We start from the raw sequence: 23,992 nt of genomic DNA, 5'->3' as shown, positions 1-23,992 counted from the left end.
TTCAGTAATTAAAATAATACAGTTGAACCACAATATCAAAGCTGATTTTTATTGGTTAATTCTTTCAATTCACATTTCTTAATTACTTTTGGAAGCTCCAGGATATTTCTGACTACTGTGGGCTTTTCTTTCATTAACAGAGTGGTACCAACACTTGTCCACGTGTCTTTAGCCGCAGAATTGAGCATCCTACACACCAACCTAAACAGGAGAATCAGTCAGACTGTGTCCTCAATCAGAGACCACCTTCATTTTGAAGCTCCTCAATCAGGCAATGTGGTTTTAAGGACAGTTCGCTTGTTTGGAATTTTGCATCTGGGTTAGGAGCGTCCCTATCTTCGGGATAGATTAATGATGAATCAGGATCTTTGGTTAATTTGCAGACACTTGGGCACACTGGATTTTCTGCACGAAAAGGGGTAACTTTTCTGACTGAATGACCCTCGTCATTCAGGTCGTCCCCTGTAATGACTTCTATTCTTGGTCTCGCCATCAAATTGGAAACCATTTCTGAGACATTCTCTGGCTCCACATCTTCCAGGTCAGGCAGATCATCCACAAGAAGTGGACCTGTTAGTGGAATGGTTTCCAACTGCTCTGCATCCACCAGTTCGGTCAAGTGTAGGCCAGGACTATGGGATAATTCTGGGGAAGTCACTCTTACAACAGGAAGTAGTTGATGTGGAATGTTCACTTCTCGCCCTGCGTCATTGCTTAGGGTCACTCTCTCTGGTTCTTCCCTGTTATTGTCCTCAGGTGCTTGCTTGTATAATTCCTTTCCATATTTCTTTGCTTCAAAATATTTGTTGGGAACCTTTTCGTGGGGCAACTGTTTTGTTTTGTTTTGTATCAGCTCCTCACGCGCATCCAAAGTGTCTTGAACAAATACTTGGATTTTCTCTACAGGTGGTTCCTCGTAAGAAGCCTCTGGGTTGATTAAAGGCTCGGTTTCACCTGAAATTGATCAAAATGGGAAACATCTTCATGAGTATATTAAAACACATCATTTTTCATCAGCCTCTCCAAGGAGGTAAAATACTGTAATTATAAATATGTAATTGATTTACTTTTACAAAGATGTGTCATCTTGTAAACTGACTTTTAACAATTTAATAATGTATTAGCTAATTAGGACCATAGGCAAAATCAATCTACTATATGCTCAGGATTTGTTTTTTTAGAAAATAAGTGTAAGAGTTGGCAAGTAAAAAGCCATAGAAACTCATGATTTTTGTGCCCTTTGGAAAGATGGAAAAATGCAAATCAACATGTATGATTATCGAACTCGCCAACCTCTCTCAACGTCCATTTTCATGTGTTGTTTCTCCTGGGCTTTCTTTCGGATCATTGCCAAAGCATCCAAGCCTTCCTGAATTTTTCTCCTTTCTCGTGTGTTCCATTGCTCTGCCTCCTTGCGTTCCTCCTCAATTCCACCAAGTGCCCAAGCCTCTGCACACGCCTTGTCTTTGGGGAATACAGGCCTGTCATCGAGGAAGGTAAGCTGCTTCAGGCGCACAATCAGTGTTTTTCTGTAGTTGGGGATTTTTTTCATGACTTCATTGCCCATCAAGTTAAGGACTCGCAGTTCAGGCATGGCTTCAAGCACAGCAAGAATACCAGGATCAGTTAATAGGTTGTGAGACAGATCCAGCACACTTATGGATAGACACTGAATCAAATGCTCTATGTCCCCAATTCCCTCCAGCTTGTTATGGGCAATCTGCAGAGTAGTAAGTTGAGGAAGGCAAGAAATGTTCTCAATGGTCTGTATGTAGTTATTGGAGACATTTAGAGTGCACAGGCTTTTTAGAGGCTCAAGATTTTCCAGCTTGCGGATAAGGTTCTGCTGAAGAAACAGACAGCGAAGGTCAACCTGTGCATTCAGGTTACCAATCTGTTGCAGCCCATTGCTTTCTAGCCAAAGACACTTCAGTCCTGTGTACTCCTCCAAATTTTCAATGCTGTCGAAACCTTTAAAATGCAGATACAAGGTGTCATTCAGGCATGGTGTTGAGTAGAGTTTGTACTGCTTACAGTGGTCTTTTAAAAATGTCTTGGTCATCCGCGGCCCTGAAGTCTTTCCGTGTTCTTTCTTTTCTCCACGTCCGTCCTGTATCGCGGCAACTTGAGCAGATGTTTCCCCGTCTTCAACTCCCATTTGAATGGTTGTTGACGTACTATCATGTTTTGGTTCACCACCCTCGGTAAGCAACATTGTGCCAAAGGTGTCTGCGCTTTGTGTTTAAGTGTCGCGGTCCAAAAGAAATCCTTAGCTGGCTGGAGTTCGTTCAATCACCAAAAAACTAAATGTGTTCGTTGATGTTTTGTTCCTATGGTAACTCTCTGAGAAGAGGCCGTTGTCACCTGTTTCTGGTCGGACTTGTTTAGCTGACGTACCGTCTATCAAAGTAGTAAGCATGGCGTCGGGGATTATTCTTAATCGAGGCGCGTTGACGTTTGGGACATACTGCCAACATTTGAGTTGGAATGTCACAGTCACGCAGGTTCGAGGGATTAAGCGTTGGATGAAGGCCTATACACATCTAATGGCAAAAAAGCTAAAGCTTGAAGGTCCTCCACTTCCGAAACCAAGGTGAGGCTAACGTCGGCGAAAACAACTTCGTTCGAGATCGCCTCAAGAGCCATGAATAATTGAGATTAGTTAATTGCTGCATATTTATTTAACGTGTAAAACTTTGTATTGCAATGTGGAATAATTATCACTGGCCGTGAACATGCAATCTTGTTACTCACTAACCCTGCAAACTGAGCTAATGGGAAACAGTCAGCAATGCTGATGCCCATTCACTTCCATTGAAGTTCAAGTTCTGTGCTGGACATCTTGAATTTAGGTCGAATATATCCGAGTCATTGAGCGTCAATGCAAAAACTATCTGAACGAACGCACGAATGAGTGTTTTGGAGCGGCCCATTCGGATGATGACGTCATCGATTATTTGTTGTGACTGTAGTTTGCACTTTGCTGCATTGTACAGCTGCCCTGCGTCATACTATGAGATGTTTGCCCTTCATATTGGGATCCATGGAGTTAATTATTGTAAACACTGCACAGCATCATGCAACGTATACTAAACTAACTATAACATTTAAAGGTCACACTGACAAGGACAATCAAACAGAATTATATTTACACATTTTTATACATTTGTTTGGTCTTGTATTGGGTCACTTACTGCTTCTAATTGAAGTGTGCTTCATTTGCATCGTTAGTGTAAATGTAACCCATATTTAATTTCAATTCCAGACTAATTTTCTTCTTTTAAACCTCATGTCAATTCCACCCAAAAATGTAGTGATTGATTGTTTTCAAAATACAACACTAATCAGCTACACATGTGATTTATTTCAGATATCAAAAGCCTAATTGGGATTACCATGCTGAAGTTCAGGCTTTCAGTACCCGCCTCCATGAAAACTTCTCCCTGGAGCGACTGAAAACAGCTTTCATAAATCCCTGTTACCTGCAGGCGGAGCTGAAAAGGAGACAAGAGCTGGGCATGGACTCTGAAGTCACAGCTCTTGCTCTGCATGATAATATTGAGTTGAGTGCACAGGGAGATGCCTTCACAAAAAGCTTCCTTACTGATTGGTGCAGGGCTAGCTTTCCCAGCTTGCCAACACAAGGGGTGGAAAGTGTCGTGAGATACCTCACGAGCGTAACCCTAGTGAGCAATGTAGCACAAAATCTTGGTATTGAGGATCTAACTATGAGTTTACAATTCCCTGTCCCGGACAATGTACTTCATTCTACATTCATGGCAGTGATTGGAGCACTACATGACAGCAGTGGAACAGAACGCACAGGATACTTCCTCAGGGTGAGAGTTGATCAATCATTTTACATAATGAGGTCTCGGGCTGGGCGATAATTCAATATAAATATGAATTGCGATTGACATCAGTTAGTTCGATATCAGTAGAAAATGCTTTCGATTAAAAAAAAAGTATCAGAAAGCAAATCCAAGCATGAAGTGGGATACACTATTCCAACGAAGAAGAACCATTCTATCCAAAGATGAACCAGCAGCCAAACCAATGACGAAAAAGCGTGCATGTATTAGATTGTGATATACTTTTCAGTCATATCGCCCAGCCCTAATGACATAAGGGATCTTTGTTTAGCTTTGTTGTCTGTTTGAAAACAAAGGATTAAATACATTTCCCTTCTTTCTGCATCTTCTCAACCTCAGGATTTCCTAGTTTCCCAGCTAATAGGAAAAGACCTTTTTGATATGTGGACAGTGGTCAATCCAATGGGCCTTCTGGTGGAGGAACTCGGTAAGAGGAATGTTCCCCCACCAGAGCCCCGCCTCATCAGGTCTGCTGGGTCCAGCACTGTTCTGCCGCTCTACTTTGTTGGTTTGTACTGGTATGTGTATGTCTATTGACATAAATTGTATTTCATTTGTCTTTTATAATAAATATTCTGTTTCCTTCATTGTATACATCCAGTGATAAAAAGTTCCTGGCCCAGGGTCCAGGTGAGACACATATTGCAGCGGAGGAGGAGGCAGCTCGTGTGGCCCTGCGAAAACTCTATGGCTACACTGAGGACCGCAAACCCTTCGACTTTAGTCCACAACCACAGCATGAGCATCCTTTACTTCAAACAGTCAGCAGCAATTCATAAGACAAGAACACTTGGCTTGCTACTTGTAGCTGAAGAACAACTTCCCAACTTATTGTCAGCAAAATAATGTGCTTATTGAGATCATTGTCTGTTTTGTGGTCTTAAAATGTCTATCTAAACAAATACATGTAAGTTGCAGGTTTTCTATTCGCTTTTAGAATACATGTATAAAAATATATTACCTGCCCTGGGTGACTTACAGAAAAACAATCAATGTTACAAAACTGCCTTGTCTTTACATTGAATATCCAGTGTAACTATATAATTTCCAATTATAGTCTGTTATCTGTTCACTTAGAATTGAAAAAAAAAATCAGGTGGGATATACGTCTACTTTAAGTGATTAAGATCATCACAACTTTGTCGTCTCGATGCACAAAGTATGCAATCTGTACTTGTACACAGTACTATTGTCTATTTTTATTGCGTGCCATGATATTACGCTAATGTTACACATGCAAGTAATTTGAAAGTGCGTTTCATTATGAAATTGCAAAAAGGTACTTTTGGACATGCAAGTGTTGGCTGGCACTAAAACTACTTGGTTCTTTACCCAAATATTGAATTCAATTAAATGCAATTTAAATTTATGTTCTTTTTTCAGCAGAAACATTCATAAGGAATACATTCCCATGGCGTTTATGGGTGCACATGGTAGTTTTATTTGATTCATGTTAGAAATGAGGGGTGTGTGTATATATATATATAAATAGAGAGAGATGGAGATGGATAGATAACGTTGTCAACGAATGCGGAAGTTTATGGCGGTACTGTACTACAGATAACTGCTTTGATTTCTCATGCTGCGTTCTGCAACCTCTGATATTTCTAAACCGCCTTCCGCTCTGTTCAACCAACAGGTTCACCAGAAGACGGACCAAATCGTTTTGTCATTTTAATGACATGAAATGTCGAAGTTATGTGTTAAAAATTAAAACTATTTCAGTTTGTTGTGGGAAACCACACCAACATTGAACAAAACAATGTCAACATTTCGAAAAGTATACTGACGACCACGATGTTAAAACTAAGAACAGACGTACTGATGACGCCACAAATCTTGACAATCGACTTTTACAAGCAAATATGTCGTGGATGTCAGCGCCCCACTGTGTTGCCGAGCGTAACGTAACTTCCCAGCATACATTAAACGCACCATCAAAACTCCAAGAGGAGTCGCCAGGCAGCCCTGTCAACTGAGCCACCTACCTTTCCCTCCCTCCCTGCTCAACGAGTTGCCAACCTTTATAAAGCGCACCCCTTTAGACTCCCATCAGGTCATCAAATATTTCTCTTTAGTCGATTCGCGTTGTGTAGATATAATCATGGCGGCGAGTGCGAAACGAAAGCAAGAAGAGAAACACCTGAAGATGCTGAGGGAAATGACGAGTTTGCCTGCTAACAGAAAGTGCTTTGACTGTGACCAGCGCGGCCCGACCTACGCCAACATGACGGTGGGCTCCTTCGTGTGTACCTCCTGCTCCGGCATCCTGTGAGTTCCCAAGCCGCCCGACCTCATAGTCGCATGGAGATGGCGTGCTCACCACCCATCATAATGTTAGATTTAACCCGACATATGGTTACTACGAGCGGTTAGCCTACCCGCTACTGGCTAACGACGGCTGCTCGAGCATCGTTGGTGTTGCCGAGAGTTTAAATATGTACTTTTTGACATCACATTTTCAATGGTGGTCAGACTGAGAGGCGTCTTGCTTCACTTTGGTGTTTGACTTAGGCCTATCATGGCAGCCGGGTGAACGAACTGACATTTACACCAGCTAAGTCAACACACTCTGCGCCTGGCACCACGACCGGTTGCTTGTCAAACCTACCCAACCGCGTTTGCCAAATGTAGTACCTAGTATACGTACGTATAATAGGATACAACCTTGACCACACTAATCAATCCTTTTGGGTGTTTTGACAGTAATATGAATACAGAGTGTGTCTTAGTTTAAGTTTGACAGTGCAGTTGTGTAATCAAGCATCTGTAGCCTGGGATTTGGGATTAGTAAACGTTCTCCGACGGGTATTGAGATAGCACATGGTACTCAGGATGCTGGGATTCTAAACTTCCCGAAAATAATTACCATTACTGGAAATTTGATCAATCTTCTACCAGTCATGGAAAATGAGAAATAAAAGTAAAAGGGGCCAAACAGATAAATTGTTTGTTTTCGCTTTTCTGCTTCATCTCTGCCCCGAGCCCAGGGGTAGGGAACACTAGTTCCACTAGAGCAGTGGTCCCCAACCACCGGGCCAGGGCAACCAGTACCGTCTGTGGGTCATTTGGTACCGCACAGAAGGGATAAATAACTTGCATTACTTCCGTTTTATTCATTTCGGAATCTGAAAGATGTTTTTCGTTGAAGAAATTGCCAGATTCTCTGTTACATCCGTCTACAGGATGTCACTCAAGGCGCGCTTCTCGGTCACGTGATAGGTTACCGCAAAAAGGAAACCCCGGAGCTAGCAAAATGAGTTAAAATGAAGGTCTTGGTCTTGTTTTGGCAAGGGGAAAAGGCCCAGCCAGGAGACAGAAGAGGAGTCTACGACTTTCAAGAAAAAGAAAGCTACATGTAATAGACAGTATCAAGAGTCCTACCTAAAATAAGGATTCATCTCAACGGGAAATTCTCACGCATCAAGCCCGTATTATTCATGCACTTTTTATTTGCACTATATCTTATTTTGAAGGCACGTTTAAACATTACCACAGTGACCAGAGTGTTGCGACCAGATAGGACGTTCCTCGTGTCATGATTTGTGTTTAATCTGTTTAGAAAATACCACAGTTACCAAGAAAATGCATATTCCCTCATAACAGTTCTGCTGCAGTGTTTCCACTGTTAAGCATTACTGACCTTTCCCTCCCAAGAAAGGATTTCTTTTCTCCAAAGAAGCGCCAAAGCTAGCGGCTTCCAGTTAAAGTTTGTTGCTGTAGTGCTTTATATTGAGTGGCAGGTTTTTTTTTCTCCCTCTCTCTGTCTCTTCTATTGAGTGACAGAGAGCTGTAGCGGGTGTGCTGTCACTTTTGGCTATGCACGGTGAGATGAAATACATGTCTGGTTTCAGAAGAGCTGCAGCGACAATCATCAGTCGCTGCAGCAACTGATAACAGGTAGTCTTCCTTGGCCACTTTCATACTTTCACCATTGTCCGACAGCAAAAACAGAACATATGTGAATGAGAAAACTTCATTAGGTATTCAGCTCTATTAAAATAGTGTATGTGCACAGAGAGCAGCACACAAGACTTTTACTGCAGTTTTTTCCCCCCTTTCATTTTGGGGCAGTGTGCAAAGTGCGTAATTGGTGAAACCTTTCCAGCAGTTTGAAGTTGTATAATATGAAAATGGAGAAATAAAGGTGGATAGTGAAACTCTGCAATTCAAAGAACAGACTGAAATATTTGCACTCATTCCTCTTCCAACCATCACTGACCCATGTGTCCCAGAATCTATGGAGATTCTGTGCACATGGAAACGGAGTTGATGTTGTTGGTTTAAAAAAAAAGGTTCCTGTAAACATGATGCTGATTTTTGGCAGAAAAAAAAAATAGAATAATCGGCAGATTTAATCGTTAAAAAGTATGATGCATAAAATTACCTTTTTTGTTTTAATGAATGAATATTTACTTTGTTTTGAATGACAGATGCAGAGAATGACCTTATCAAAAAATGTTATTTATATTGAAGGATACAAGGCTGTGGTTTAAATGTATGTGTAATAAATCATGAGAACTGCTGCAAATGGTTAGAGGTAAAAACAATTGGTAAATATTGGTTATTTGATTATTTGGGCCGATGTTTGAAGGGCCATAGTCATCTGGTCGATTAACTTTACAAAAAAAAGCATTTTTAAAATGCATTTGAATTATGCTCACCATTGAATGTTTAAAATAAAGATAACAGTTAAAAGGGATGGGCAGGCAAATGGATTGAGTGTAAAGAATGTGGTCAGTGGCTTGGCATGGATTGTTTGATGTGTTTTGATTCATCATCAGGTTCCAATTCTTGCCAACTTCAATCTTTTAATGAATTTTTCAGGCACTTTTTTAAGTAACGTTTTAACATTACTAAAAGTCATACAAATAGAGTGCACAGTAAACGGTCAATGAAAGCTCAGCACAAATTGGGTAAGGAAACATAAATTTGAATTCTAACATCTTGAGTGTCAGAAGGCATGCACACACTGTCTGTCCACTGACTGTATGACGCCTAATCTGATTGTAGTTCGAGGGGGCTGAATAGTTTTCTGCGGTGTCACCAGCATGTGATGTGCATGTGAAAACAGGAAGTGGTAGAGATATCTTGCTTTCGCGCTCAGACTTGCAAAGAAGTTGGCATTGTGCATGCGCCAACTTGATTATTATTTTTTTTGTCTGCCGTCCCAACATATACTCTAACTTTAAGTGACTACACGAGCATAACTCACTTTTAGCCCCCTAGTGGTGGCCGAATGCTGGTTTTATGAGTCTTCTATTGCTCTAAATATCAAGTCAAGTCAACTTTCTTGTCAAATGAATGTGCAACAGACAGCACAGATGACATTTCTTTCCTCTCAACCACAGTGCAAACACAGGAGAGAGAGGAGCCGCTGTGGGTACCCGCAATATTACACAAGATGAAACATTGCTGTGTGTCAAAGCTCTGTTTTTGATGAAGTGACCCATATTTTGGGAATGTTGTTTATGTGTTAAAACATATTACAAAGGCACCAATACCTTCCTCAGTTTCTACCCCAATAATTGTGGTTGCTCAATGGGTGGAGCTGTAATCCATTATGTAAACACATTCCTCATGAAGGTGGAGACTTTCCCTTGAGGAACTCTACTCACAATGTCTCCTTTGCTCTTTCCGGAAATTTGTACTCGGCATCAAGTCACACCACTTGACCCAAGTATTACCACTGTACCGTCGTTAGATTTACATGAATACAAGCTGCAAATCTGTTTTGCCAAGCATCATACTGATAGGATTTTTATGTGTCAAAAAAGGGGAACAAGCAACCCCCCTCATAATAATGAACGGCTCATTTCATGGGTGGAAATCAACAGTTGAGAGAACAGTATTTAACGGGTGTGTAATTCACTGATTCGACTCCTCCTTGTATACGTATTTTGCTAGTGTATAGACCAACAGTATATATTATTTTGGAAAAACTGTACAGTCATTCAATAAAATTGACATGTGCTATTTTTCTTCTTCTTTTTTTCTTTTTTTTTTTTATATTCCACAGACGAGGACTGAATCCACCCAACAGAGTCAAGTCCATTTCCATGACAACCTTCACACAACAGGAAATAGAATTTCTACAGAAAAACGGCAATGAGGTAGTTTTGGCTGTCAAAGAGAGAGAGAGAAAAAAGAAGAAGTTGCCATGCCTTTCTGATCAAGTGGTGAAAGTTAAATTAAGAGATGCCATTGAATTTTGAAAACCGACCTGAGTTCTCAAACAAAATTCCTTTCTATAAGTTGTGCATAGTTATAATATCCATCCATCCATTTTCCGAACCGCTTGATCCTCACTAGGGTCGCGGGGGGTGCTGGAGCCTATCCCAGCCATCTCCGGGCAGTAGGCGGGGGACACCCTGAATCAGTTGCCAGCCAATCGCAGGGCACACAGAGACGAACAACCATCCACGCCCACACTCACACCTAGGGACAATTTAGAGCGTCCAATCAGCCTGACATGCATGTTTTTGGAATGTGGGAGGAAACCGGAGCACCCGGAGAAAACCCACGCAGGCCCGGGGAGAACACACAAACTCCACACAGGGAGGCCGGAGCTGGAATCGAACCCGGTACCTCTGCACTGTGAAGCCGACGTGCTAACCACTGGACTACCGGGCCGCCCATAGTTATAATACTTTTTGGATTTATGGAGGAATTGTTTGGGGGGGGGGGGGGGATTCCATTCCTTTTAAAAACATCACATTCTTTCAAATTGGCATTGCACAAAACAGATTTCTGCACAAACACCTTTCGCCCTATTCACACTGCACTTAGCAGAATGACGTGAGCTTTGGTCCACAAGACTGATGACATATATCAACTTGTTGAAGAAGGCACTGCTCCCTGCTAGCCCGAAATAGGGCCTTAAAGCTTGAGGTATATTAAAGAATATAGTCAAATTAAATTAAACTCTCCAAGTTCTCACCAAGCTATTAGTAAAGGATGCATCCATTCTGTTTTCTGCTGCTTGTCTCCACTTTCTCCTCCTCAAAATGAGCTGAGCTGGAGTTTTCTTTTGCAGCAATGAAAGATACAACTTGTCAAGTTGTGGTCTACTTCTCGTCCAAAACAGTGGCCACTGTCTCCGTGTTTATGTCAGCGCTTCCAAATATGGGTACGCTTGGCATTGTGGCACCGTTGCACCCCAAGTGTACATTGATTGTGCACTTTCAGTAAATAATTTGAATCTCTTACCGTCACTCATATTCAGATTACTGATATACCGGACAGGCTAAACTACATCATTTATTCAGCAGAAATTTCAGGAACAGCAAGTATAAAATACAGCATTGTCTCTTGGGAGGCAGCGTCTATTTAAAGCTCTAGCAAAGCAGCAGACTCAAGGTTAAAGCAGTCATAAATCCTCCAGAGCTGTTTTATAAATACGACAGCCTTCAAGTGGCCTTCTGTCTGTCCATAGAGACACTTGGCATTGATTGCAGTGGTGTGCCCATGTGCATGCCTGTGAGCTGCATATTTAGCCCACAATCTAAAAACGTGACTGTGATGCACACACCGGCCGGCTTCCACAATGACGGCGTTGCTTTTATTCTACCTCGCGGAGATGGCACTTCATCACCAAGCCATCAAATTGCACTTGTCCGTGATTGCGGCGCATGCAGTGGATACATTGCCAATCACAAATGCCTGCCAACTTCACCGAGCGATCATATGCCACTTATCAGAAGTGAAAACTAATGTGAGCCTGTTTTCCAGTGAAACTCAATGCAACTCTGCTTACCTTTTGGCCATGACTCCTACTGTTGATTGGAAGAGGCTCTGGATCTTTACCGAGTCATGGGAGGAGAAACTGTGGTTATCATGTCCAGTAAATCAGTGATTCCCAACTGGTGTGCCCGGGCACATTAGTGTGCCGTGAGAGCTCTAACGGTGTGCCGCGGGAACTTATCAAATTGGTGAGAAAATTATTTATTTCATAACAAATAATCTATCTATGTCAGCAACTTATAGTGACGAAGAACAAATAAATGATCTTCTATTAGATGGCAACAAGTATGAAATTGACAAATATATCCTCATTTTGTGACAAATTTGTTCAGTGGCGTGGCAATTTTTTTTTTTTTTTTTTTGAACTTCAAAAATGTGCCTTTGCTCAAAAAAGGTTGGGAATCACTGCAGTAAAGTTTACACATGGCACTGGGGTGGAAATTTAGGGTCCACTCTCACAGACATATAGTATAATAGTCACTTCGTCTAGGTTCACACTGCAGGCAAATGCAACTCAGATGGGATTTTTTTTTTTTTTGCCCAGATGTACCCTGTACCAGTTTTTTTATGATAATCTGAGTGGCTCAATTCAGATTTTTTTTTTTTAATTCGGCCTGGGTCACTTTGGTTTGTTTTTTTCCAATTTATATTTGCAATGCAACTGCAGTCTGATCAGTCAGATCACATTTATCTGACCTATACAGGTAAATCATCCAAAAACAGAAGTGCTTCATGGGTAGATTGGCAATTGCCCGTGAATCTGCAAAGTTGTTTGGAGTAGCAGTATTGACTATTTATTCATTTTCTAATCCGCTTCTCCTCACGAGGGTCGCAGGTGTGCTGGAGCCTATCCCAGCCGTCATAGAGCATTAGGCAGGAGAAACCCTGAACTGATTGCCAGCCAATCACAGCAGTATTGACTATTTGATTTTAATTTAATCCCACTTGAAAAGCCTCGCCTTAATTACCCAAATTATTGATAACTCCTCTGGCAACGCTCCTGTATAAATATGAGATGATTAAAAAGATGAGCCCCTTCTCGCTGGACCATATTTACTTTGGTAAACACTACCTTGTGAGGGACGTCGTTTCTTCGTCAGCACATTCGGCTCACTTTGGGGAGGCATTTGGTTCACACACACCATACAGACTATGGTCACATTTTAAAATGTAGTTTGAACGTTTACACACACGCACACATGCACACACACACACACACATACACATTTCTGAATTCACCTCATCTGAATTGAGCATTAAGATCTGCAGTGTAAACCTAGCTTTTCAATATGCATGGGTCGGCACGCCCCCAAGAGACGCCTTCTGAGTACCTGCAGTTAAACAGTCCCCTATGACACAATGTGTTAAAGCCACGCTGAACTCTGTGTCTACAATGAATTGGTTTTCGATTGTGTATGTTTCAGGTATGTAGACAGATCTGGCTAGGCCTTCATGATGGGAAAACCTCATCAGCACCAGATTTCAGAGAACCACAGAAAGTCAAGGAGTTCCTTCAAGAAAAATATGAGAAGAAACGATGGTAAGATACCTCTTGAAATTAAATCATTGCATAATAAGGAACCCTTGTTCGACTTGCCCCTGAATTACCGCAGTCAGAATAAGGTTAAGGTGACTGGAAGTGTAGTGGCAGAAGTGGCAAGTTGCGAAAGGGCATCCAATGTAAAAATTGTGCCGAACAAATCATGCAATTTGATTTGCTGTGGTGTGACCTCTGATGACACAAACTGAAAGTGGCAGTAATCATGCCATTTACATCTGAAAATGTAATACGAGTAGTTGCTTTATTGTGTGCTTTGCTCCTCAGGTATGTTCCACCTGAGCAAGCCAAGGTAGTGGCATCCGTCCACGCGTCGATTTCTGGCTCCTCAAACAGCAGCACAAGCAGCACTCCAGAGGTCAGACCTCTTAAATCCCTCCTTGGGGACTCGGCACTGACCCTCCATCTCAACAAGAACCCCCCACCCAATCAGGTAAGATTCCTTCAATACCTACAACTGTACACAAGCTGATTTTGTAAATGTCACCCCCCCCCCCCCCCTAGGGTTGTGACGATACCCACATGCATGTCAATACCTTTCGATGCTTTTGCAAATAAAAAGGGAACGAAAAAATAAAGGTCACGACTGACTGTTTAATGCGCACAATCAGTAAACAGAATAAAATACCACAAAAACAAGCTTTTCAAATGCATACAATTTTCAAATGAATAAAAAAACATCTTATTGATGTGAAGACAGTTTTTTTGTTTTTTGTTTGTTTGTTTTTTTGTGACCTTATCTTTCTACCTGATAACGACAGAATATTTGACACTACTCTGAAAATGAAACAATTTAGTTCTACACAACAAAAAATAATAAATTATTAAATAATACATCTCGATCAGGGGCAATCGAAACAGGAGTTGCCGTCTCTCTAAAGGATGATATATGATGCACTTTATGATACACTTGGATTGATGCAGTTTTACCGAAAGGGTTAGTGTAGGTACACTCTTACCACTTTCTGTAAGGCAGGCCTGTTTACAATTATGTCTGTTGTCTCTGCCAGTCTCCAGTCATCAGCCGTGGGCAAACCCACCAACAGCACGACAAGAAGTTTGACCTCCTCAGTGACCTGGGTGGTGACATCTTTGCTGCCCCACCAAAAATGAGTGCAGGCGCCAGCTCCAGTTTTGGAAACTTTGCACATTTCAACAGCCACACAAGTAAGGTTATAGTATTTGTAACTTCAATAGAACAGCATTGATGTCGAAACATCTTGGCAGGAATGCCATTCCAAAAACCATGACAATTTGTGATCTGCAATCATTTCATATTTACATCTCAGCTTTAATGCTGCTCTGCATGAAAGATCACATGGCATCCCATCTCTGATTATGTCACATTTATCCCATAATCCTATGTGTGTGTGTTTTATTCAATCTCATCCATGTTCTCTACTATGTTAAATGTCATTCTCCTTTCATTGTCTTTGTTGGTCTGTCTATGTGAACGTCATCGTGACCACTCCTCCAGCGGCAGGGAATGCCAACACAAATGCAGACTTTGCTAATTTTGATGCATTCGTGAGCGCTCCTGGGTCTATGTGTGGTTTCCCTTCAGCGCCCCAAGCCTCATTCCCAGCCTCAAGCACAGGTAGATCAAGTTTCCTTTCCTGGACACATACCCAACTGCAAAACAACCTTTTTCTTATGGCACTCTGGCTTTCTGTCACATACAAAAACTCGCACGTTAGGTTAATTGAAGACAAAATTTTGCATCGTAGTGAACGGGAGTCCAGACTTTCAGCAGCACTCTATTTGCTTTGACCTCTTAATTGTGTGTGTGCGTCTTGTGCAACATACAGTATGTTTCTCCACCTTGCGTTGCTCATTGCCCCATGACTCATTTTCATCATTCCCGTTTTTGATCTTTGTCAATCGCTGCTTCTGGGGCTGCCAGTATTGACTGTCCTCTCATCCAGCTGCAGTACATATGAGTTAGCAACTGCTCTGCCTCTCCAGGTTGTATTCAATAGGTCTCACATTGGGTTTGGCCTCTTTCATTATGTGTTGTCAGCTGTTTTCCTCCTGTCTTTGAAAGGTTGCAAGGAAACATGTGAATCCTTTGGAATAACATCGATATGTTTATGACCAATTTGTGACGATTCTTGCATTTGTATTTGTATATTCTAGCTGCAAATTCTGTATGTAAATTTAAAGGACATTTTACAATTTAGCTGGTGGGAAACTGATGATAAGTCTGCGTTATTATTATTGTCCCTGTATAGAACTACTGCAGACATTGCATCAAAGGGCGGTCATATGGACCAGGTTGAAATCCGCGGAAAAGGGTTGTGAACTGGCCCAGGAGGATAGATGATGTTACCGTACTTTTGTCCGTTTGGTTTTCTTTGCCACTCTCGATTGATTTCAGTTTAGCGCTCAACTTGCGAGTAGCACGCGTATTGGAAAAGGTGCTGTTCTGCACATCCCGTAACTGAGTGCAGAGGATGCAATAAAGAATCCACTCTCCAGTGCCTGACTCCACCCCAACGTAACTCGTCATCTTCTCGCTCTTGTATCTTGTCACAGAGCACCAAGAATCCACGTCCCCTCATGACTCAACGACAATCTCTCTCTTTCATGCAGGTAGTGCTTCAGGGGGACTAGCAAATGCCAATTTTGCAAATTTTGACAACTTCCCCAAATCATGTAGTGCCGACTTTGGATCCTTCAGTTCGTCCTCCCAGAGTAACTCCACAGGAGCAGTCAGGGACACCGTACAGAGTACTAGTGTCCCTGCCGATAAATACGCAGCCCTCGCTGACCTGGATAGCGTGTTTAGCTCTGGCAAAACAGAGCAAGGTAAACCTTTCCTACCTAGCCTGTTTCATCGAGCTCAGTTGTTTGGATTGTTGCTTGTATGAATAAAGTGCACGTCACACCTAAAATACATTTAGTGGCAAGTCAGTCATGAATTCTATAGCTATAGCTGAGCCAGTTAGACTTTAAGGAGGACGACCTATTCTCTGGTTCCTTGGCTGTGATAATCCCAAACCACAACAAGCCTCAGCCTCAAGATGTGCTTCAAAAGATGAGCCTTGGTTTTATTTAACGACTCTGTTTAATTAGGAAAAGTTGACGTTTGGTGATGGAGGAATATGTCCTTTATAAAGTTTGATCATTTATTCGGTTCAATTGTTCAAAGATTACCGTTAAATGTGGCAGGTGTTTCCAGACCTTTCGCCTTGAGCTTCGAAATGGAAAGAAATCTCTTTGATTGGTTGTGCTCAACTCAGCCCCCTTGTTGTGTGTGTCTCCCTTCCAGGGGGGGCTATTCCTACTGGGGTGAGTTCAGTTTCTGCACTGTCTCATAACCAACCGGCACCAGGAACAGGAGGGGACCGCTATGCTGCTTTAGTTGAACTTGATACAGTTTTTGGCCCCCCAGCTCCCACTTCAGGTCTTTACAACAGCAGCAGCCGCAGCAGCACACAGGGGTGAGACACCACGCCGCTTCTCAGTTCCCATTTTGGCAACATTTAACAACCGAGTCATATGCGGTATGATTTCTTGGCCAGAGTTTCCTTTAGTTCAGCGACTGGAGTGTCCGCACAACAAGTACTACCTGGTATGGATCAAACTTTTGGGGGTGAGTAAACAATCAGTCATTTTAAGACATTTTCATATTCAATGTAATTCCAGGTTCTTGTTTTCAATGGTTTTGCTATGCAACATTGATTACCTGTTATATATCCTGTCTATTTTTCTCCATAGCAGCCCAGCCAAATAATCCCTTTGCAGCTGCTGGTGTTTCAACCGCGCCGACCAACCCATTCCAAAACAACAGCAGAGCCGCCACTGCTGCAGCAGCGGCAGCAGCGGCCGGTGAGTCACTTTGCCGAGCACATGTGACGTCGCCTCTGCCTCACTTGTTTTACTGTAATTTATGACAGTATTTAACCCGCTGGTATCCTGTTGTGTTGCAGCTTCATTTGGCACCGCCTCCATGAGTATGCCTGCTGGATTTGGCAACACTGCAGCCTACAACCTGCCTACCAGCTTTAGTGGAACCTTTCAGCAGCCTTTTCCTGGCCAGGTGCCCTATTCGCAACCTGCAGCGTATCCGCAGCAACTCAACGGTGTGTGTCTGTGTTTGTGGATAATAGTGTATTGAGAGCCACTCAAGCTAAAGAATGACAGTGCATGAACATTACATTTGGTTCAGATGAAGAAAGTGAATCCAACAACTGTAATATGTACCGGTACTTGTGCAGGTGGAGGCTTTCCAGTCTTTGGCCAGGGCAAGCCAGTGTTGACTCCTTTTGGGCAGGCAATGGCTGCTGGACCGGCGGTCTCCAGTAACCCTTTTCTGGTTCGTAAAACAAATATGTTTTACAGTACATTTTATCTAAATACAATTATTCACATACTGTTGTTATAATAATAAAACTTGACCAGCACGTCATAAGAGTCAGCATCAGCTCAACGCATTAAGATAGTTGTGACTTTACAAGAAAGAAAATGCAAATATAATTTATTCCTACTTCACTGTCATGCACACATCTAATGCCTGGCTTCTCCAGGGTGCTTGAAATTTTTATTAATGATGAATTTTGTGAAACTTGACCTTGGCAAAAGTGCATGACCACTGTAATGGATAATTGTGGACACCTCACAGTCACTTGCACTTGTTGCATCAACATTTGGTCCTTGATTTCTATGCATTTGTCTTTTTAGGGTGCGGGTCCAGCACCGCAATTTCCAACAGGAGGCTCTTCAACGAATCCCTTCTTATAGCGTTCCATCACATTAGCTCCTCTTCAGGGTTGATTGATGGCACTTGCACCTATTTCATCGTTTTATTTCACAGGTAGCATTAAAACGCAATGTGTGTATAGATTTGTACTCCACAAATCGACCATTTTGCGGTGTTACAGTCATGACACTGAGTATGCTGACAAAATAATGTGATGGTGAGTGCAGAGGGGGAGAGGTTGATCTCCTCCTCTCCATGAATGGCTCATCAAACTGGCTGAAAATGTGAGTTTGCAAGGGTAGTCAATCTAAAATTCAGTGAACATTGTTTCCTTCAGCAAATCCACTCTTTGTGCATATCAAGTTTTGTTACAACGGAACTATTGCTTGTAAAAGCCAATGGGTATTGCCATCGATATTGTTTAATTGTGCAGAATACTTTTCAGTGAACCGGACAAATATTGCATGTTCTCTTGACAAATAAGGAAAGGGAGAAAGGAATGGTGTAATGCTCTCTGCCAGGCTAAGCCTGCAGGACAGAGGCCTGGTTCACAATGTCATCCACAGCAGGATGGCATATCAACCACTTGGCATTGGCTAGAAAGACAATTTTAAGTTAATTTGTGTGTGTGTATGTGTATATATATATATATATATATACACACACACACAAACACGTGTATGTGTATCTTAAAATGAGTTTTAAGAATTGACCAAATCATTGATTTATATTGATGTATGAAAATATTTGTGCTGTTTATATGAATATATGTATATAGATATATAAAAAAAATTCATTTCTAATAGTGTTGAATTCTGTATCATTGTTGTCTGGAGGGTTTATTTCTTTTTTTCATCTTCGTGCCATCCAAAAAAGGGCACACAGTGCAAAAACAACAGTAATTGCTGTCAAGTAACTGCCAAAACAAAAGCACACATTTTTAGCTGACTGTTGACAAAATCCAGTGGCTCACCTGAGAATAATAGCCTCTTTCAACGACTATAGACTTGACTAAGTCAATGCAGCAAAGGTGTGAGCTCCAAAAACGTGCGCATGTTGCTTCATTGTAAGGTCAACTGCAATCTTACTAATTCAAAAAACGGTTTAGTCAATTTAGATTTTGTTTCGCGATGTAATTAAGCATTTTTTTAAAATCCATTGTTAAAAATAAGACTAAAACACAAGGTGCAATAGAAAGTGAGGTTGAGCTCAATCTGTTTCCTGTTGTGCATGCTTCTTTTTGTATTTGTTGTGGGGAAACACCCGCACCTGCCTTGAGTCATATCTTGGTGAGTCAATTAACAGTCCGGACAAAGGACATTAGCTTATGTTGATTTACAGGTCACGTATCAAGACTATCCAGCAACATGACAGCGTTATTATGTTATTCAACAATTTATGAGATTGCGAACTGTATAATGATATGATATTGGTAATTCATTATAGGCAAAAAAATATAAAACTAAACAGCCACCCTCGGTTGCTGTTTTTGATAGCACCTCCAGGTAGGCAACATATTTCACACTAATTGTGGAATTATATTTCGTGGTGGCGGTCCAAGAGGGAAGCGCTCCCTTGACCCCGTGCCTCTGTAATGCATGGTAAGATGGATCTGATTTCAGGCGAAAGGCTAATTCCACCCTTGACTGGTCGCGAGACAACCACTGATCACTGACAGGATTATTGTGATTGTGCTCACATTCACCCCCTCAGTAAAAAGTGGGAAACGAATCCTGCAACCTGCATGCAAGTCAGGCAAGTGAACCGCGACACCACAGTGACTGTGAAGGTAAATTGTGTTGATATTTCTGCAATGGTGAAATAATTTCTTGATAAATGTGTCTTTATTACGGGAGCAAAGCAAAAACGTTGTGTGAGCGATATGGCTGGAACTCAAACAGTACCATATAAACATCATAAAGGGAAATCAATCAAAACATAGCATGAATGGGTAAATAACATCCATCCATTATCAAATCTGCTTTATCCTTACGAGGGCCGCAGGCGCGCTTGGGCCTATCCCAGCTGTCTTCAGGCAGTAGGCGCGGTACAGCCTGAACTGGTTGCCATCCAATCGCAAGGCGCACATAGACGAACAACCATTTGCGCTCACAATCACACAAATTAACCTGCCATGCACGTTTTTGGAATGTGGGAGGAAACCGGAGTACCCGGAGAAAACCCACGCAGGCGCAGGGAGAAAATGCAAACTTCACACAGGAAGGCCGGGGCCGGAATCGAACCCTGCACTTCTGCACTGTGAGGCCGGCGTGCTAACCAGTCGACCACCATGGCGATTTTCATCTTTAATTGGTAAGCATGTAAACATGGGGAATGCACACTGATTCAAAATGAAGCTATATTGTATGATTATCTACTCATTCAAGTACTATTACAATTTAACAGCTGGTTGACCATGATCAGAAAGGCGTATCATGGATCACCTGCACGGGGTCCTTCCTCTCCTTTGGCAGGTTATCTGGTGGTTCTGGAGTGCTTCGCTTTGTACAAGCAGTGTAGGTCCCTCGAATCAAAAACAGCACGGAGATGACAGCATGGTAGATCCCGTAAATGATGAACTAGAGGGAGAGAGATCTTTTTCACAGCACTGAACGAAGTTCCATCTTCGGCTCTGTATGCAATTGTGCATGTTAGCCACTAGGTGTCACTGTGTTTGCATCAGTATCACACGTTCCTGCGTTGCCATACGTGTGTTATTTTAGAGGCATGAGTTTGCTTCGATTTTGTTAGGTGTCCAACCATACCTGCGTTACAATGTCCAGTCCTAATGTAGCTCCATCAACAAAAATAAGTGTCATAATGGTCTGCAGGGAGAGGGCCACAAATGTGTTGATCCCGAATGTCAGGGCGTAGCACTCCATGGAGAGATTGGCGGCAATCTGAAATCTGAATTGCACTGCGGCCGTCATGTTTCATCGAAATGTTTTCAAGAACGCTGCTATGTGACTACAGTGAACTTACGTTGTGATGGTGATGAGCAGCATGTAGCATGATTTAAATAGGGCGTAGCCAGCATAGCAAGCCCAGATATTGCTGGTGAGTCCTGTCAAGAACACAGCGCCTGCCCCAATGGCTGAAAACAACCCTAAAGCCAGCTCTCCCCACACGGACCAGTTCACCTTGATATAACCCACAGAGAAGGCTGCTGCGGCACCTGCCCCACAAAAATGGGGGAAAAGGGAGATATGAATAATATGGTAGCATATGGTATACTGTATAAATATGTACAGTATGTTTATATGCGTGTATATGTGTATCCGATATTATAAACGTTATAATGTACCGGTATTTTTCCCATCACACACATTACTGGAAGAGAATGAAGTGAAGCTAATCGACTATTGAAATGAAATGAAAAGAAAACATTTTCATTTCATTTGTGAATGGAGGTCAGTGCTTCTCAAAGTGTTTAGGCACAGCAGACGCCCTTGCAGGCCCTTATTGCACACCACTGTGTAGAACGAATGGTTTTCATAGTCGACGCATATGTAATCAACGTCGAGTCAAAGTTCATTCGTCAAAGGCCTCATTGATCTGTTTTTAGTAGAGCGGTCCCCAACCTAATTTGTGCCGCAGACATTTTTCTTGTCGAGAGATATTTTGATCGACTGGCATTGAAAGAAATTCAACAGAATGTTTCGAAATACAGTTCACCATTACGCTGAATGTTGTTGTAATTAGCCCGAGGGTTGTTTCTTGTCGAAGAGCCGGCAATACTGCTACAAGTGTTCTGATTTATGATGCGCAAACTGCTGAAATGTCCTGTGTTCTTGTTGACACGCTGTTGACCACACCTCATATTTTGGTGCCAAAGACAGACCTTCACTACACACCGCTGTCCTAATTCGTCACCCAGTCCTGTCATCCTGCTGCCATGAAACCATTTAAGATTAGCGGCGATGGTCATCTCATACCCATGAGTGTGTGACATTCAAACTCACGTTCAATGAAAGTCAGGACACACATGGAACCATTTAAATTGCCCTGATTAACCCTAAATAAAGTTCAGATGTTCTAGCGGGCCTTTCTTGTCATTTCCGTAATTAAATCTGACAGCACAGGATTTCTGAATGTATACGTGAGAAGGAAGATACGAGTTTATAGGCCACATTCATGGTGGAAAAAAGTTTTCCAGTTAAGCCAATCAACTGTCTACATTGCAAGCTAATGATGCTGTGGCAACATGTGGTTTGATTGAAAAAAGTACACACACACACACATTACAAAGAAGAAAAAGTCTTACCAACGAGAGAGCATGCAGATTCTACTCCACCATTGTAAACGGATGACGAGGCAGATGGCTCAATATGGTTCCACATGAGTTGGATGTAATTAACTATTTGTGTATATCCAGCTGTGGCCAGAGCCCACCACAAAGACCAATAGATCAAATGCCTGCATGTGGATCATGAAGACAAGAAATTATTATTATTAATGATAATTAGTCCCAAGTCACTGTAAAACATGTTCCATCAATGTGGAAAGTGGCAAATGGCACATGTGCATGCACGTAAGGTTAGTATAGATGCATAAAGAGCGGAAGAAAATGCCTTGACGAGTAGGACTCCCTGAAGCTTTGCCAAAGTAAATGACCTGCACTGAACACATTTTTCCTGCTGCACCAGCCAGCGTCGTCATCACACTCCATCTTCTGTTTCCCCGAGCTAGCGTCCTCCTCATCCAATGCCGTTTCATCGGGTCTGTCCGTTTTCCCAGGCACCTCCTGCTGGGACTGTCGACCCAAAGATGCTGTCTTTCTCCCTTTGAAGAACATGCTCCCCTGAGGCATTGGCAACCAGAAGGAGATGAGAAAAGCCACGCTTACAACGCCCAGAGTGATGGCATTGAGGTAGAAGTAGTTCAACCCTGTAGATTAGAATTCATATTTTCAGACTGCCTGATGCAAATGATCAAATAATTCATTAGTTTCTCTCCTAGTTCTCTTTGCGGTGAATATAACAGTAGTTTTGCATGCTGAAAAGACACATCAAAGTGATGAATCGAACGCTTTTTTGTTGTTCTCTGTTGCAGGATTTCAAACACCACCTGCCAATGAGATGAGAACTTGGCCCAGGCCGGCACCAGACGTGTACCCAAAAAGCATGGCGCTGCGAAGGTAACCGGTGGCTCGCTGGTAATTCTCATGGGGAATCGCGCTGTATATGTAGGAAAAGTAGGCCACCTCTGTAGCAGTCACGACAGCATAATGAATCTGTAGAAGAAAGAGCTGCTATTAAATGGCTGAAATGAAACCGGTGAGAGCTGTAATCCACAGAAGTTGCATTCATGGACTAATGTCAGCTGTCTCTCCAGGCCCCTTCAGCTCTGGGCAAATTATTCTGGGTTGCCTGCCTGGTTGCGGAATCTCTGAGTAAGGGACAAAGTTTCCAATCATGTTCTGTCAAATATTTTTTGATGACACTTTGTGCAAACCTCAAGGAAGACCATGGCAAGTAGTCCTGGGGCAAAGCAGAGCAGGACATAGTTGGAAACCAGGAAAAGCGCCTGGATCACAATGAGCGGCTTATGTCGCAGAAAATCAGTCAGCAGGAAAACAGGGAAAAGGAAGGCCAGGTAGGAATATGTCCATATTGGAAATAGGTAGTTGGTCACCTAAAGGAAAACAATGCACAAACAAGGAACATGAATGCTGGTGTAGTTCAGTATAGTAACACGCAATACTGTTGAGTGAGATCAGTTTACCACTTCTTCGGAGATGTTCTTATAAGGTCCAATTAAGTACGGCGCGAGGAAAGGCTCTGCGATTCTGCAGTTGGCAAAAAAACCATAGAGTGACAAGACTGCGGTCGGGAAAGCCCAATCTGAGGACTTCAGCTTGACCCAGCAGCCCATGGTTTCTCCTCAATAGAATCCCTCTGTGGTTTCCTTCCCGGCGGGGTTTCCTAATGTGGCATGATTGATTTGGTCCTCAGAAGCCGATACGTGCCTTAAAATAATGACACTTCAGTTAGTCACCACCACGAGCTGGAATAATCTAATCTAATGAGTTGTGTCGTTTCACGTGGCACGCTTTATGAGTTTAGACTTTCACCTGTTGGGAAACAGAATGCTATTTGTGCAGACTCTGCTCTGGAG

At 42.3% G+C, this 23,992-nt stretch overlaps 4 protein-coding genes across 9 annotated transcripts; 2 read left to right on the top strand and 2 right to left on the bottom strand.

Annotated features, from left to right (window-relative positions):
- Positions 1–83: 83 nt before the first annotated feature.
- On the bottom strand, positions 84–2,444 carry LOC147197174 (dynein axonemal assembly factor 1-like). The gene is made up of 2 exons (XM_086126331.1): positions 1,294–2,444; positions 84–954 (listed from the first exon to the last, which is right to left on the bottom strand). Exons 1-2 carry the CDS (start codon positions 2,213–2,215, stop codon positions 236–238), a joined length of 1,641 nt encoding a protein of 546 aa, XP_085982457.1. The 5' UTR covers positions 2,216–2,444; the 3' UTR covers positions 84–235.
- Positions 2,371–5,241, top strand: mrpl44 (mitochondrial ribosomal protein L44). Its single transcript, XM_086126332.1, has 4 exons — positions 2,371–2,593; positions 3,371–3,839; positions 4,212–4,390; positions 4,474–5,241. The coding sequence occupies exons 1-4, from the start codon at positions 2,418–2,420 to the stop codon at positions 4,649–4,651; spliced, it is 1,002 nt and encodes a 333-aa protein (XP_085982458.1). The 5' UTR covers positions 2,371–2,417; the 3' UTR covers positions 4,652–5,241.
- Positions 5,242–5,829: 588 nt separating this feature from the next.
- Positions 5,830–18,670, top strand: agfg1a (ArfGAP with FG repeats 1a). Of its 6 annotated transcripts, none has more exons than XM_086126045.1 (14): positions 5,830–6,143; positions 9,892–9,985; positions 13,040–13,155; positions 13,441–13,606; positions 14,184–14,340; positions 14,651–14,770; positions 15,077–15,152; positions 15,770–15,981; positions 16,445–16,616; positions 16,698–16,768; positions 16,897–17,004; positions 17,106–17,258; positions 17,394–17,491; positions 17,857–18,670. In XM_086126045.1, exons 1-14 carry the CDS (start codon positions 5,977–5,979, stop codon positions 17,914–17,916), a joined length of 1,770 nt encoding a protein of 589 aa, XP_085982171.1. In that variant the 5' UTR covers positions 5,830–5,976; the 3' UTR covers positions 17,917–18,670. The 6 variants fall into 6 exon arrangements, with proteins under 6 accessions (XP_085982171.1, XP_085982170.1, XP_085982167.1 ...); XM_086126044.1 differs by having other exon boundaries at positions 16,894–17,004; positions 17,857–18,669; XM_086126041.1 differs by lacking the exon at positions 15,077–15,152 and having other exon boundaries at positions 15,766–15,981; positions 17,857–18,669.
- Positions 18,671–20,168: 1,498 nt separating this feature from the next.
- slc19a3b (solute carrier family 19 member 3b) lies at positions 20,169–23,829 on the bottom strand. Its single transcript, XM_086125608.1, has 8 exons — positions 23,600–23,829; positions 23,330–23,509; positions 22,943–23,108; positions 22,447–22,762; positions 22,140–22,291; positions 20,858–21,050; positions 20,641–20,782; positions 20,169–20,454 (listed from the first exon to the last, which is right to left on the bottom strand). The coding sequence occupies exons 1-8, from the start codon at positions 23,747–23,749 to the stop codon at positions 20,296–20,298; spliced, it is 1,458 nt and encodes a 485-aa protein (XP_085981734.1). The 5' UTR covers positions 23,750–23,829; the 3' UTR covers positions 20,169–20,295.
- Positions 23,830–23,992: the final 163 nt, after the last annotated feature.

Source organism: Hippocampus guttulatus, chromosome 12 (genome assembly GCF_054856545.1).
Source record: "Hippocampus guttulatus isolate MCC_2025c chromosome 12, RoL_Hgut_1.0, whole genome shotgun sequence".
Taxonomy (NCBI): Eukaryota; Metazoa; Chordata; class Actinopteri; order Syngnathiformes; family Syngnathidae; genus Hippocampus; species Hippocampus guttulatus.
This window is presented reverse-complemented; position numbering and strand designations above follow the sequence as displayed.

Excerpts from the sequence above, each read along its gene's own strand:
- agfg1a (XM_086126044.1), top strand. The coding sequence starts at position 5,977 with ATGGCGGCGAGTGCGAAACGAAAGCAAGAAGAGAAACACCTGAAGATG. Across the intron at positions 14,771-15,076 it reads ATTCCCAGCCTCAAGCACAG|TATTGACTGTCCTCTCATCC; the intron begins GTAGATCAAGTT and ends TGGGGCTGCCAG. Across the intron at positions 17,259-17,393 it reads GTATCCGCAGCAACTCAACG|GTGGAGGCTTTCCAGTCTTT; the intron begins GTGTGTGTCTGT and ends GTACTTGTGCAG.
- mrpl44 (XM_086126332.1), top strand. The coding sequence starts at position 2,418 with ATGGCGTCGGGGATTATTCTTAATCGAGGCGCGTTGACGTTTGGGACA. Across the intron at positions 2,594-3,370 it reads CCTCCACTTCCGAAACCAAG|ATATCAAAAGCCTAATTGGG; the intron begins GTGAGGCTAACG and ends GATTTATTTCAG. Across the intron at positions 3,840-4,211 it reads GCACAGGATACTTCCTCAGG|GATTTCCTAGTTTCCCAGCT; the intron begins GTGAGAGTTGAT and ends TCTCAACCTCAG.
- slc19a3b (XM_086125608.1), bottom strand. The coding sequence starts at position 23,749 with ATGGGCTGCTGGGTCAAGCTGAAGTCCTCAGATTGGGCTTTCCCGACC. Across the intron at positions 23,109-23,329 it reads TTGCCATGGTCTTCCTTGAG|ATTCATTATGCTGTCGTGAC; the intron begins GTTTGCACAAAG and ends TTTCTTCTACAG. Across the intron at positions 20,783-20,857 it reads CTGCTCATCACCATCACAAC|ATTTCAGATTGCCGCCAATC; the intron begins GTAAGTTCACTG and ends AGTGCAATTCAG.
- LOC147197174 (XM_086126331.1), bottom strand. The coding sequence starts at position 2,215 with ATGTTGCTTACCGAGGGTGGTGAACCAAAACATGATAGTACGTCAACA. Across the intron at positions 955-1,293 it reads GAAAATGGACGTTGAGAGAG|GTGAAACCGAGCCTTTAATC; the intron begins GTTGGCGAGTTC and ends GATCAATTTCAG.